This window comes from Phaethon lepturus, unplaced genomic scaffold (genome assembly GCF_000687285.1).
Source record: "Phaethon lepturus isolate BGI_N335 unplaced genomic scaffold, ASM68728v1 scaffold39193, whole genome shotgun sequence".
Lineage (NCBI taxonomy): Eukaryota > Metazoa > Chordata > Aves > Phaethontiformes > Phaethontidae > Phaethon > Phaethon lepturus.
Window position 1 is genome coordinate 33,538 of NW_010531855.1, and position 12,211 is coordinate 45,748.

At 39.3% G+C, this 12,211-nt stretch overlaps 1 protein-coding gene across 1 annotated transcript in view; it reads right to left on the bottom strand.

Annotated features, from left to right (window-relative positions):
- Nucleotides 1-11,383, bottom strand: part of SFI1 (Sfi1 homolog, spindle assembly associated (yeast)) — a 29,730-nt gene extending 18,347 nt beyond the window's left edge. The window contains exons 1-10 of the mRNA XM_010284694.1: nt 11,364-11,383; nt 9,150-9,326; nt 8,014-8,085; nt 5,815-5,922; nt 5,409-5,503; nt 3,701-3,818; nt 3,340-3,442; nt 1,783-1,939; nt 829-990; nt 306-376 (exon numbers count right to left, since the gene is read on the bottom strand). Coding sequence (XP_010282996.1) covers nt 306-376; nt 829-990; nt 1,783-1,939; nt 3,340-3,442; nt 3,701-3,818; nt 5,409-5,503; nt 5,815-5,922; nt 8,014-8,085; nt 9,150-9,326; nt 11,364-11,383 — 1,083 coding nt within the window. The remainder of the gene's footprint in view (nt 1-305; nt 377-828; nt 991-1,782; nt 1,940-3,339; nt 3,443-3,700; nt 3,819-5,408; nt 5,504-5,814; nt 5,923-8,013; nt 8,086-9,149; nt 9,327-11,363) is intronic.
- Nucleotides 11,384-12,211: the final 828 nt, after the last annotated feature.

The following is a 12,211-nucleotide window of genomic DNA, read 5'->3' on the forward strand; positions in this document are numbered from 1 at the left end:
CAATCTTATAGTGAAATGGCCAGGGAGCATGGTAGCCCAATACCATCAAGATTAATCTGCTACTTCACCAGTTTCCCAACTGGAAGAATAACTATTTTGGAGAGCAGCACAGTTTCCCCCTTTGGATTCAACTGGCAGATTCCAGAATAGTTGGAATCTAGAAACCTGATGCCCAATCCAAACTCACCATGGCAGAAAATAGTGCATCCCCCACACCACCGTTAGTATTAAAGGCACACTGCCAGTCAGAAACATTCGAATTGTCTCCACAGCCCCTTCCACCTAATGCATAACAGTCCTCTTACCAACAGATGATGCTTGTAGTGTTTTTCAGCCAACTCACACTGTCGAGTCTCTTCCACACACAGTACAACATCTGTCACTGAGTTAAAGTATCTTTATCACAGAAACATCCATCCTGATACATACACAACCTTCTCCACAGAGGGGCACTAGATCTCCATCTAAATTTGCTTCAATATTCGAATTTCCAGCACTGTTACCTGCACAAGTTTTGATTACAGTCAAGTTTTTAGATTTTGCTGGCTTACAACAATACACTTCTGATTCACTGTTAAGTAAGGAGTTCCTCCCTGACCTTCAATTATCTTTGGCAGGCTCTTAGGTGTCAACAGGCTAACATACTGCAATTGCAACAGTTTTATTAATGGTTAATATGGTCTTACATACTAACTGTTATCATTCTAACGATAACATGTTTACTGTCATACATGCTACTGCACAACATTCCTGCTTATTAATCAGACCTTTCCCCCACGGAAATGCTTTTCACCTGTCCCTGCTAGGGACGAGGTACAGATCGGATACAATGCTTCCAGTGTGCAAAGACTCTCCATAAGGCAATCCTTGCTGCTAGTTTTCCAATGTCCTTTCGCTGAGTGTGCATTCTTCTCTGGCACTCCCATGACAGCCGCCAATCAGAGAAATACTGTCGGACTATCCTGCTTCGGTGATGCTCTTGGGCCAACTCTAGAAAACAAACACACAAATTACTTATGACTTGTTCCATCCTGGGCTCATTTATATCAGATGAGGCCATGACATTTAAGCCACTGGTTCTGAAGTGACAGAAGCTCTAACACTGAAAAATGGTGGTAAGAATTCACAGTAACACTCAGCTATGGACTACATTCTTCCTATTGATCACAAAGTACACTATGTTACTGCTTTAAAACTGCCTAACTTAAGAAGGGGAAGTTAAGACACTGTTCAACATACAAAAGCTTGCTTACATTTCAGCATACTCCTATTACTGGTTCCCAGATAACCAAGCTGGATTCTTTTCCACGACCACCTATCAATAGGTGTTCACACAAATGTCTGAACTCACTCCAGTGACTTCAAGGGAAGAAACAAAAGAACTGGCATAATAATCTTTACCACCCCTGTAGGAGCTGTGATTTTCTGATTATTGAGAAAATCCACACATAGATTTACTGACAGTAGTCCAGAATAAATCCTTCTCATTGGTATCTCAGTCAGAATATAATCTGAAACATAGAAGTTTTCATCAAGGGAACTTTAAAGCATTTTCTTTTAAATCACACAGAAAGCAGGTGATCTTCCTGACAGTTCTGTATATAACTGTAGCTAGCCAGGCCTGTGACTGTGTACAGTCCAAGCTGCATCTCGTCATCTCTTAAGCCAGCAGAAATATTGCAGTGTCTCCTAGAACAGGTAAAAAAAAAAACCCAAAACCACTGTGCCCTAAGCAAAGGAGCTGAGGCCTATTCTGTCCACTCAGAATTATCAGAAACTCACCATTATGATGTTTCTTTGCTCTGTGCAGGTTTAAGTATCTCAGCCATGCTTCCATGCATCTCTTCAATTCCCAGTGCTGATGGTGAGTTACTGCCCTAGCCTCCTTCTGCTTGTCATTCTGGCTGTATAAATACAGCTCTCGCCACTGCTGCCAAGCCTGACAGAACAATTGAGGAGGGAGGGCAGTAAGGGGGGAAAAATGGACAAGATTAGGGAAGTAGAACAAAGAAGAGAAGACGAAGAACACACAGGTAATAGGAAATTCCACATAAGACCTAAAGGTGAAAGCCATGTTACAATAAGGCTCCTCCCCACATGGGGAAAAAAAAACCCAACACAAAACCAAAACAAAAGCCAAAGTAATGTCAGCATAGGAAAGGTCAAACAATGTCAATATCAAACTTTTTTCCTTTTTTTGATATTTTCACACTTTTTGCATTAAAAGGCCAAAATAACACTTTTTGGATAATAGGCTTGCTTTCAGAGTATTTTGATGTGAAAGGGAATCACATCTTGAGATATGATAAGATTTCACAAGTCACAAGTTTATCTCCTTAGTAGAATACTGGCCTCAAATACGCAGTGTTGCCATCTTACAGCAAAGGCCAAATTAAATAACATTACCTGTTTTCAATTAAATGGACAAAAAGCCACAGTTCCAGTGAAAGAAAGAGAATCATGCTGTTTTCACTTCAGCTAGGATGAACAATTTACTGAAGGAGCTGACAACTTCTCAGAAAATGAAATGCTGGATTGTGTTTTCTTACCCCAAAATGGAGTTAAAACATAAGAATCAACATAAGAACATAAACAACATAAGAAATGTTGTCTTACACAGAGGCTGATCAGTGCCACCTTGCCTCCCGACAGGCTAGGGCATTGGACCTCTGTGGCGTTCAGCATTCTAGAGAGCTAGATGCATCATGCCCTGCTCAAAATGCCACAGCTGCAAACTCACATACATGTTTTTGTTTACCTCCTATTTACCTGTGGCTAGTTCTCTTTGGTGAAAAACACTCCGATACTTTCACTATCATCAAGCATTTTGTAAGACAGTAATAATTCCTTTTGGCCAGTCTGCTTCCTAGCAAATTTAAGACACGGATCCAGTTTGCTTTGCCTAGATTTCTTGTAAAGAAGTTTTTCTTGTAAAAAATTGTTTTGACCTTCTTCACAGAATCATAGAGTATCTCAAATTAGATAGGCTCATCAGGTCCAACTCCCTGCTCCTCACAGGACTCCCTAAAATTAAATCACATGACTAAGAGCATGGTCCAGATGCTCCTTGAACTCTGACAGGCTTGGTGCCATGACCACTCCCCTGCAGAGCCTGTTCCAGTGACCTATTACCCTCTCAGTGAAGGGCCTTTTCCTAACACCCAGTCAGAACTTCCCCTGATGCTGCTTCATGTCCTAATACATTCTTCCATCATAAGTACCACAATTTGTAAAGCAAATGAGTATAAGGCCAATTTTTATTAATCTGCAACACATTAGTCACACGTGCCTGCATTTTAAACATTAGAAATGGTAATAGTTGCAGGTCCTGGGACTTACTCGAAATTGCAGGCTGTGGGCCCAATGCTGCAGAGCCAAAACATTCATTTTGTGTCCAGTGCAGTTCTGGTAGTGTCGTCTTCTCCACACTGCCCACGATATACTGCCAAAACAATGTTACAGACATGATCAAATGCAGGTTCCATGCTTTGGTGCAAGAAATCGCCTTCCTCTCACCAGAAAAAGGTACGAACAACAATCTTTTAAATTCAGAGTCTATGGGTACACCAGAAGAATTCAGAAACACACACAGACCGGGGCGGGGGAGAAAAATCAAACATGGAACAAAGTCACTGCAGGAAAAGATAACAGAACACATTTATGGTCACTGCCCCTCTGCCTGTTGCCACTCCATTCTTACCGCAAACAGCTTCTTTCCCTGAATGCCAGTGCCACAGACTGCATCCCATGTTTTGTCTTTTGAACATCAACATAAACCAGCCAGTGCTGCCAGGTCCTGAGCAATATTTGCTTCTTTGCTGTGCACAACAAAAAAATTACAGCATCTTAAAGTTCATGCAAGAATCTGGCATTTTTTAATGTAACACTGTAACACCACTTGTCCCTGACTTCCAGTCCCCTCAACCTGCAGTGACAGCTCATAGGAAACCCTGAAACAACAGCCACCAGAGCCGCAGCCACGACCATCCACCCTGGCTGAGGGTGTCACACCAACAAGAATCTCTAAAACGCTGACAGCATCATGCCACTTGTTCAGAGCAGCGTGAATTATCAGACAATGGTATTGCTTTGTCTTCAGTGCTTACAGGGTATATAATTGTATAACAATAATCAGCGTAACAACCTTATTGGGTAAGAATTACAGGATTTTCTTTGGCTTGTTTAAAAAACAAAAAGTTCATCAGGTTCATCAGTAGCTTTTCAAGAGCTTTTCTCTATTACAAGCAGAGAAATCAACCAGAAACAAGTCAAGATTATTTAGCAGGCTGGTCACACAGCTAAAAACAGAAGTGGTGTCACAAATTCCAGTTTACCACTATATGCAGTGCACTGCACTTTCTCCTCACAACAGTCTGACTTGTCAGAACTGGCACTACTGAAGGAAAGTTGTTGGAAAAAACATTATTTATCTTATGCTCCTCCACACTTACGCTAAAAAACACTACAGTTTTGTGTTGTGGGGTGGGGTTTTTTTTAAGATTTCCTTACAATCTGGTGAATCAAGTATTAACCTGCCTTAAAACAGGTCACTTTTCTTTTTTACTAAGTAACACGCAGCTGCTTCTGTAAGTTTTCTGGCCCCACTCAGTAAGAATGGGAATCTAGATAGCCTATCAGTTTGTTTCCAAAGATGCCCGTCTATATAATATTCTGAGGCTACATTCATATGCAAAGAGACCCTATTTTGCAAATCAGCACAGAACAAAACCACAGTATCATCTTCAAAACAGACTCATCCTCCCCTTCAGGAAAACAGATATTCCCTGAAACCAAAGGAAGTTGCAACCAATACAGGCAACTTCATCAGTAGGACAAATCCATTGCAGAGCAAAGAGTCTACACAGTAAGACAAGGCGCACTTCAAAAGCTTGGGCTTCTTTTCAATTGCAAGACACAAGCTGAAAGGAATAGTGAATACAGATAAAATATGGGCAGTTAACACCACAAGGAATTAGCGTTAAATGTCTATAGCCACAGTCAATAGAGAATGACAATAACATGTTCTATCAAAAAATATGTATTTGAACACATATTGTGATAAAGAAAAAACCAACAAACAACAACAAAAACCAAACAAAAACCCAAAAAACCAACCAAACCACCCCCCAAAAAACAAACAATGCAATTCAGAGCAGATGGAGAGGCCCTTAAGCTTATTCACTGGCATCCCTAAGTAACTATATAGCTATACAGTAGTGCATCAAACAGAACCTGCCAGCTTTAGACAGACAACCATCTGTACCTAAAAGCTTTACACTTTCAGGGGTGGGGGAGGTCAGTGAGCAAACACATACAAGGGACAGAGATTCTGTGTAAATATTTCCCTTGGAAACTCCCAACTCAGTATGTCCCTAAATAAAGGTAGTTACCATCACTTCTACGCTTACCATGAGACTCTGCAACATAATATTTGTTCCTCTTTCCTTGCTGCTGGCATACATAGGCTCTCCAAGCCTTGAATATCAAATTATGGAGTAAATGCCTGAAAAAATGAAAAGCATGCCGTTCAGTGAAATAGCAACCAATGCCTAGAAGTAGGATTCTTTCAAGTTCAGCTGCACACTAAAGATTTATTGGATAGGAAATTCTGAGTTCATCCCAAGACAACAGCAACAAAAAAAAAAAAAAAAAAAGAGGGGAAGAAGAATATGCAAACAAGCAATGAGACATTGCTCTTGGCCTCGAGGTACTCTTAATGTTACATGCTTACTGGTATTAATAACTCCTTCAGAACCTAAGGAAAATTTCTCGTACTGCTACATACACACAATAATAGGAAGTCATTTCACAAACCTGTAATGGCTGTCTGCTCTGAGGCTGAGCTTCCTTTCTCGGCAAACAGTCCACCACTCCTTCCACTCTCCAAAAGTTATTTGAAGAATCTTCTGGTCATAAAAGCATCTAAACAGTTGAAAGATTTGGACATGGGAAACTTACAGGTTTCCAGGTTGACCGCAAAACAGTTTTCATGAAGATTATGCTACCTCTTTTCCGGTCTCATCTGATTAGCCTAACAGCATCGAATTGCATTTAAAAAAACACTACCCTACTGTGACATTTTATTCCAAGACTCTATGAAGTATGACAAGGAGCAATAGCTTACTGACTGTAAATACTTCACATAAAGTCAAGGAAGGAAAGACAGGTGTTGTTAACTGACTTGTCAAATATCAGAATGCCAGTTGACTTTAGACCTAGGAACAACTTGCATCTTTTATCCTCAGTTCTGTGTTTTACTTGAACCACCAGCACAGCTGATAATGAACCATGTATTTTCCTTGCTAACTTTGTTCTTCTTTATTTTAAGACAAAAGAGTTTAAGTATAGAAATAAATACAAAAGCTACTTCAGATTTTACAATGCTTTGATATTTCCATTGTGTTCTTAAGTCATCCCAAATTTAGTATCTTCCCAAAGAAAATGGATTCACAAGTCACATATGATCTTCAATTTCTTTAACCTCAGTAGAACAACCTCTGCTTTTATACCCAGATTTAACAAGCACCTGACCAGGTAAGAAGCAATGCTACATTTCAACTGAATTGTGAACATCTAAAAATTCAAATATAGGAGGATGTGCATAAGGGAATTAGGATTTTGATCACCGAACTAAAAATAACGTTCATAATCTACTATTTCAAGCAATTAATTTTTTTTATTTTAAAATAGTCTTTTAAACTTTTTTCCATGTGGTCAAGATGATCTGGGCAGCAGCCTGAGAACCAGAAAGTCTCATGAACTGCAGTATGAATACTTTCAAAAAATTTCTCATCTCTTTGTATTTTTAATGGAGAGAAGGAAAACAGAAGGACCCAAGAAAACATACAGGCTAAGAACCTTTGATCACAACTATCCTACTAGCTTCATGAAACTGGTCATGTCTGCAATAACAACAGGATTAGGCCCAGAATACCTAGAGGTTCCCAAGTGAAACACGTATGAATCCTCTCACAAGTTGCAATTCATAGCTACCTACCCCAAGCCAAGTTGCTAAGTCATTCCAAGCACTCAAGCAGAAAAGAAAAAAAAAAGAAAAATAAAAAAGAAATGAGCTATACGTTTGTTATTTGTTTTTTTTTTTTACTTGGTGCATTAACAGAATATTGCAAATAAAAGCCATGGCGAACTGGGGACTCTTAAATCTAAAAAGGCAATTACTTATTGCTTACGTTCCTTGCTGAACTTTTTAAAATGTATTTCCACTCATCCTCCTAAAAAAAGTAAAACAGTCATTGTCCTGAGTTTACACACACAGAGTCGTGCGAATTCAGTATATGGGATAGCAAGAATGGTAAGGTTCACAGGACAACTTCCGTCTACCAGCTAAGGCAGACACAGTCAGAATGCATATGTGATACAACACAAGGAAATCTGCTAACCCTGGGTCTGTTCTTACTCTTGACTGCAACAAATGCAGGTCTTTCCACTGGGAACTGCTTCAGTTCCCAAGGGCGTGGTAAAACAAGAATGAACATGCAAATTAAAGCAAAGCAAGAAAAGAGCATCAAAGCGTTGTTTTTCAGTACCTGACAGAACACTAACAACAGAAACAAATCATCTGCCACAGGTATTTCAAAGTCAGGCAGATACAAAGCATATATAGATATACATTAAGAACAACAGTGCAAACCGTAAAATGAACTGAATTTAAAGATCTATCTCTAACTTTGAAAAAATGTTAAAGCAGGTATCACAATCATACCCCATCATTTATATGCCTGTACAGTTCAATTTCATCCAGACAACCACAATCCCTATGAGTTTAGTTAGTGAAGTTTAACCATGATTATTAAAAACAAACAAAAAGCAGGCACAAGAAGGGTATTCAAATAAACCTTCAAATGATCTCAAAAGACATCCAAATGTTTTCTTGGCAGCCAGTACTCTCTTAGCCCAATAGTACAGCACTAAACCGTATTTTTAAAAAATCAACAACCAAACAATAAACCACGACCAACAAAACCCACCCTTCATTTTTGGAACTTCAGCTACCTGGCTTTAGAAGGGAGAACTTGTCCAAATGTCCTTTTTGCCCACAGAGAGAAGAATTTCCTTCCTAGATATCTGGAATACAAGGAAAGGTTAGTTGTTTTGCACTCTTCCTCTGTTAATTCCCAGGCAGCAGTAAAAATAGGAACTTTTACGATAGTTTCAGTAATAAATCTAAGGGTCTGGTTTTACAGAGATCAATGCATATACAAAATATCTACATCCTGAAATTAGTACCTTTAACAGGACTATTCACCAAGCATAAATAGAGGCCCAAGCATCACTGCAAGACTTGAATTGGGACATAGTTGTTTAGGAGCCCTAGGCAGCTGAAATTTCTGCAAGCAGCCCACTTACACCCATTGATACTAACAAGCAGGCTGCCGATTAACTGGGGAGCTTTTTTGTGATTTAAAAGTGGTAACATCACTATTTCCCTGAAGTCAACCACCTGAGTCAGACTTGTTTCCAGAATACTTGAGCCAATCTAATGTTTACCCCTGTCTGAAATCAGCACATCTTCCTTCTCCCTACCTCCCCAACAGCAGTTGCGCTTCTCAGGAAGCTTCTCCAAGTACCAATTCCAACTCACTAATCTGTGATTGTGATACTACCACCCCTTCCCCTCCTTTTTCTTTCTAATAGATTTAAGAGTTATTGGCTCACAGAGGGCCTCGATAAGCAAAGACATCACAAGGTAATTAATTAAAGCACACAGCCAGGAACAGGACCTCCCTCTTTCAGCAAGTCTAAGTTGCTAGATCAGCTCCACTTGTTTAAGTAACATTAGGCTTTTAGTCTCTGAACTATTACCATCCCAGCTTTGTCAAGATTCCTTCAACAAACAAAAGTAAAGACATACAAGAGGAGGGCAAGACTAAATCATTACACCTAGCAGTCCCCAACAAAGCATACTGTTAAATAGCCAGGTTTTAATTTTACATTAGAAAATCAAAAATGTACAAAATCTGACTGTGACAATGCATGTCCTCAAACTACCACAAGACATCTTCAGAACTGTCTGGCATGCCTCTGAATAAAACCTCCACCTTAGCCTGCACTTGTACTACTAAAACCAGACTTCTTTAGCTCTGATCCCCCTGCTCCATTCAGTGAAAATTATGTTTTGTACTTATCACCTGATTTGGAATTCTTTTAACCTTCTTCTTTGATGCCAGGTATACCCGACTTGATCCAGATAATCAGCTCTGTCCTGAAATTGATGTCTGTCAGACTGGGGAGCAAGAGATTGCCCACTTGCATGCACTTGACACCTAGGCAGTTGTCGGATTTCATGCATCTTCAGAGATTTTGAACTTAAAAGGAAAGAAGAAATATGTGGTGTAAAACTAACTGCAAAAGTGGCATTATTTCAATAAATTAATCTATAAAAGAGGTATACAATCACATATAAAAGTTGGCAGCTACAAGATGTTAAAACACATTTATTGTCTCTTCATCAGGCCTTTTACACTGTCTCAAATTTTAAAGTTGTTTCCCCAAGACAAGCAGGGAGACACATTTCAGCACAATCGTGTCACAATTTCTTTCTCCTCTAAAGTCGAAATGAAAAAGCACTTTAAATGCATTTGTGCTTCCCCTCCCATCTGTGTGCATACAGCATGCCTTTAGAGAGAAGATTTGAATGTGTTTTTCTGCCTTTTATTTTAGAACATATCAAGGTATTCTGTCCATTGCTGAAAAGTTCTCTTGAGGACTGAAGCGAGAATTCCCCATTTTAACATGAAATGCACTTACATACACAGGCCTTTTACAAGGAACTCTCTCCTAGTTTTGCTCGTATTTTAACTACATGTGTTTCTTCCTTAAAAAAACCTAAATAGCCTTTCCTGTTTTTACATATTCATCATTAAAAAACAAAATTAGGCATATTTTTCTGTGATACGGCTTACTTTCACATGTAGTTCTGATCTGAAAAATAACAAGTATGTTTTTATGAAGTCTCAGTATTTTGTCTCAGTAATTTTCTGAAAACAAAAATTATAAAAAAATCTAACCAGATAAAACTTGCTGAACCAGTTGTATCGAAGCTTCTTTCCCAAAACAAATTGTGCCACCACCCTGAAAATTTGCACATTAAAACCACAAACACATTCTTGAACTCCGAAACAGGCAACAGAAGAGGATAGTCTGAAGTCTCACCCTAATAGTCACCTGAACTGAGCTAGGAAAAACATGGCTGCAGCCAGGAAAAAAAAAATGCTGGTTCCACGAAGTTATTGGAACAATCTCTGCTATTAAGTTTCAGGAGTTGAGCTAAGTAACTGCTCACAGTTATCATGGGAGGGAGGGAACAACAAAACCAGCACACACACACAAATATCATAGAAAGAAATAGTTATTTTTTGGCTTGTTCTAGCAAGCTGCAAGGAGCTAAAACAAAGCTAATGAAAGAAAACAAGCCCTATATTTTGTGAGAGCATGCTAAATTCTTGTTCTCCTATAAAATACTATCTGAACGTTTTCTGAAAGAGGTGGGCGCCATCCAGCAGACAAAATAATTCTGTTCATGTCAAGATGTGCAGTTAAGGCAACTGTATGCACTTCTGAAGAAAAGAGTTTCAGGCACTTTGAAATTTATGCAAAATAGCTTTCAGCACAAGTTCTTGTGAACATCTATTAGGCCCAACTCCCTTTAAAACCCTCCAATCTGCTCCAAAGGTAAACCTGGTCCGACCATATGCAATGACAACGTAACACAAAGTAGTCCAAAAAAATCAAACTCCGGTAGAACATGTACAAGTTTTGTATTAAAGTCTAAGGCACATGAATACTTAATGATTTTCCAATATATGTAATTTTTAACAGGTTATTCCTAAATTTGAAACACTGTACATCCTACACATATGTAGTGATGACGGCCCATGTCCATGAGAATTTATGTCACGTAGCCATGAAAAATAAGAGTCAGAGAAGGATCATTTCTCCCTTGTAAAGTTAGAAAATAAAAGCATGGGAAGAATAAGAGAACCAACTAATACCACAGAATAAGTCTGTGGCTGGGCCAACAGCTATATCCAGATAGCTTACGTTCCAGTCTAATACCTCAAGCTCAAGAACGTAATTCTTACCTTTGAATGTTATGATAATGTAAACCCACATAAAGTTGTGTTTCGTGATGGGTTTAGGGATGAGGGTGGTGTCTTTGTTGGGTTTTGTTTTGCTTTTAAAAGGAACACTTTCTGATTAATAATGTTCCATAGAGACCAGTAAGACCTCATATGAGAATAATTCAGCTTTCTTCTGTCCCATGGAATGCATAAGATGCCATAATTATGAAAAAAAAAATACAGCTAAGGTCTTTAACGAGGTAGCATCTTATTATTGCTTACCTGCTTCTGGATTTCTCCATTTTGCTCTAGTTCCAAGTCTGCAGTAAACAAATACACTCTCTGCACTTGTGAAGTTGTGTATCAGCTTTGGACAAAGCATAGGTTAGTTCCTGTTATTTGTGATGAATCCATCAAATGGATCTATGCTAAATGCAGTCTGTATCTTAAGAGTAACAGGAATTCCACTCACTTGACCTGCATACAAATAACATAATGCAATTCTAGATGTTTAACATGAAAAGCATGCGCCTGCACACTCACAGCCTTGCTGACCTGAACAATACTGTGCTGACATCATCTGTTGGTAATCAAGTCATGACCATTTGGATCCTAAGATGGCAACTGTGCCTACCTAAATAAAGTTGTGCTAGAAAGATGACCTTAAGTTATGTTCCCCGATTTAGAAATAAATTAATACTCAAGGGTGACAAAATCAGCACCTAAAGCAAACAGACTCCTTTTCCCTAAGCTTCTCTCCCTTCACAAGCACATAGAAACGAAGAAAACAGTGAACTCCACCCAGCTCCAGCGACAACTTCTGTATGCACAGAACCTTCCACCTGCCAAAGGTCTCAGGGAGCATAAGACCCAGGTGAAAGCACCTGGATTTATGACCAGCAATCTCCTTGTGAGATCCAAAGCGGCCATCTCTCTAAGCAAGCTTTAAGGTGTGACAGAAAACAAAACAAACAACTTACTGCAGTCAATCTGAGTTTGCCTGCACAAAATTCCTTTCGGCAGAGGAAAATTACAAGCTGAACGCTTTTTGTGCTTATGGACAAACACTCAGGAACCACACGATGCTTGCTCCAAAAGCCTGCCTGGCGGCGCTGGAGGCCATGGCCGCC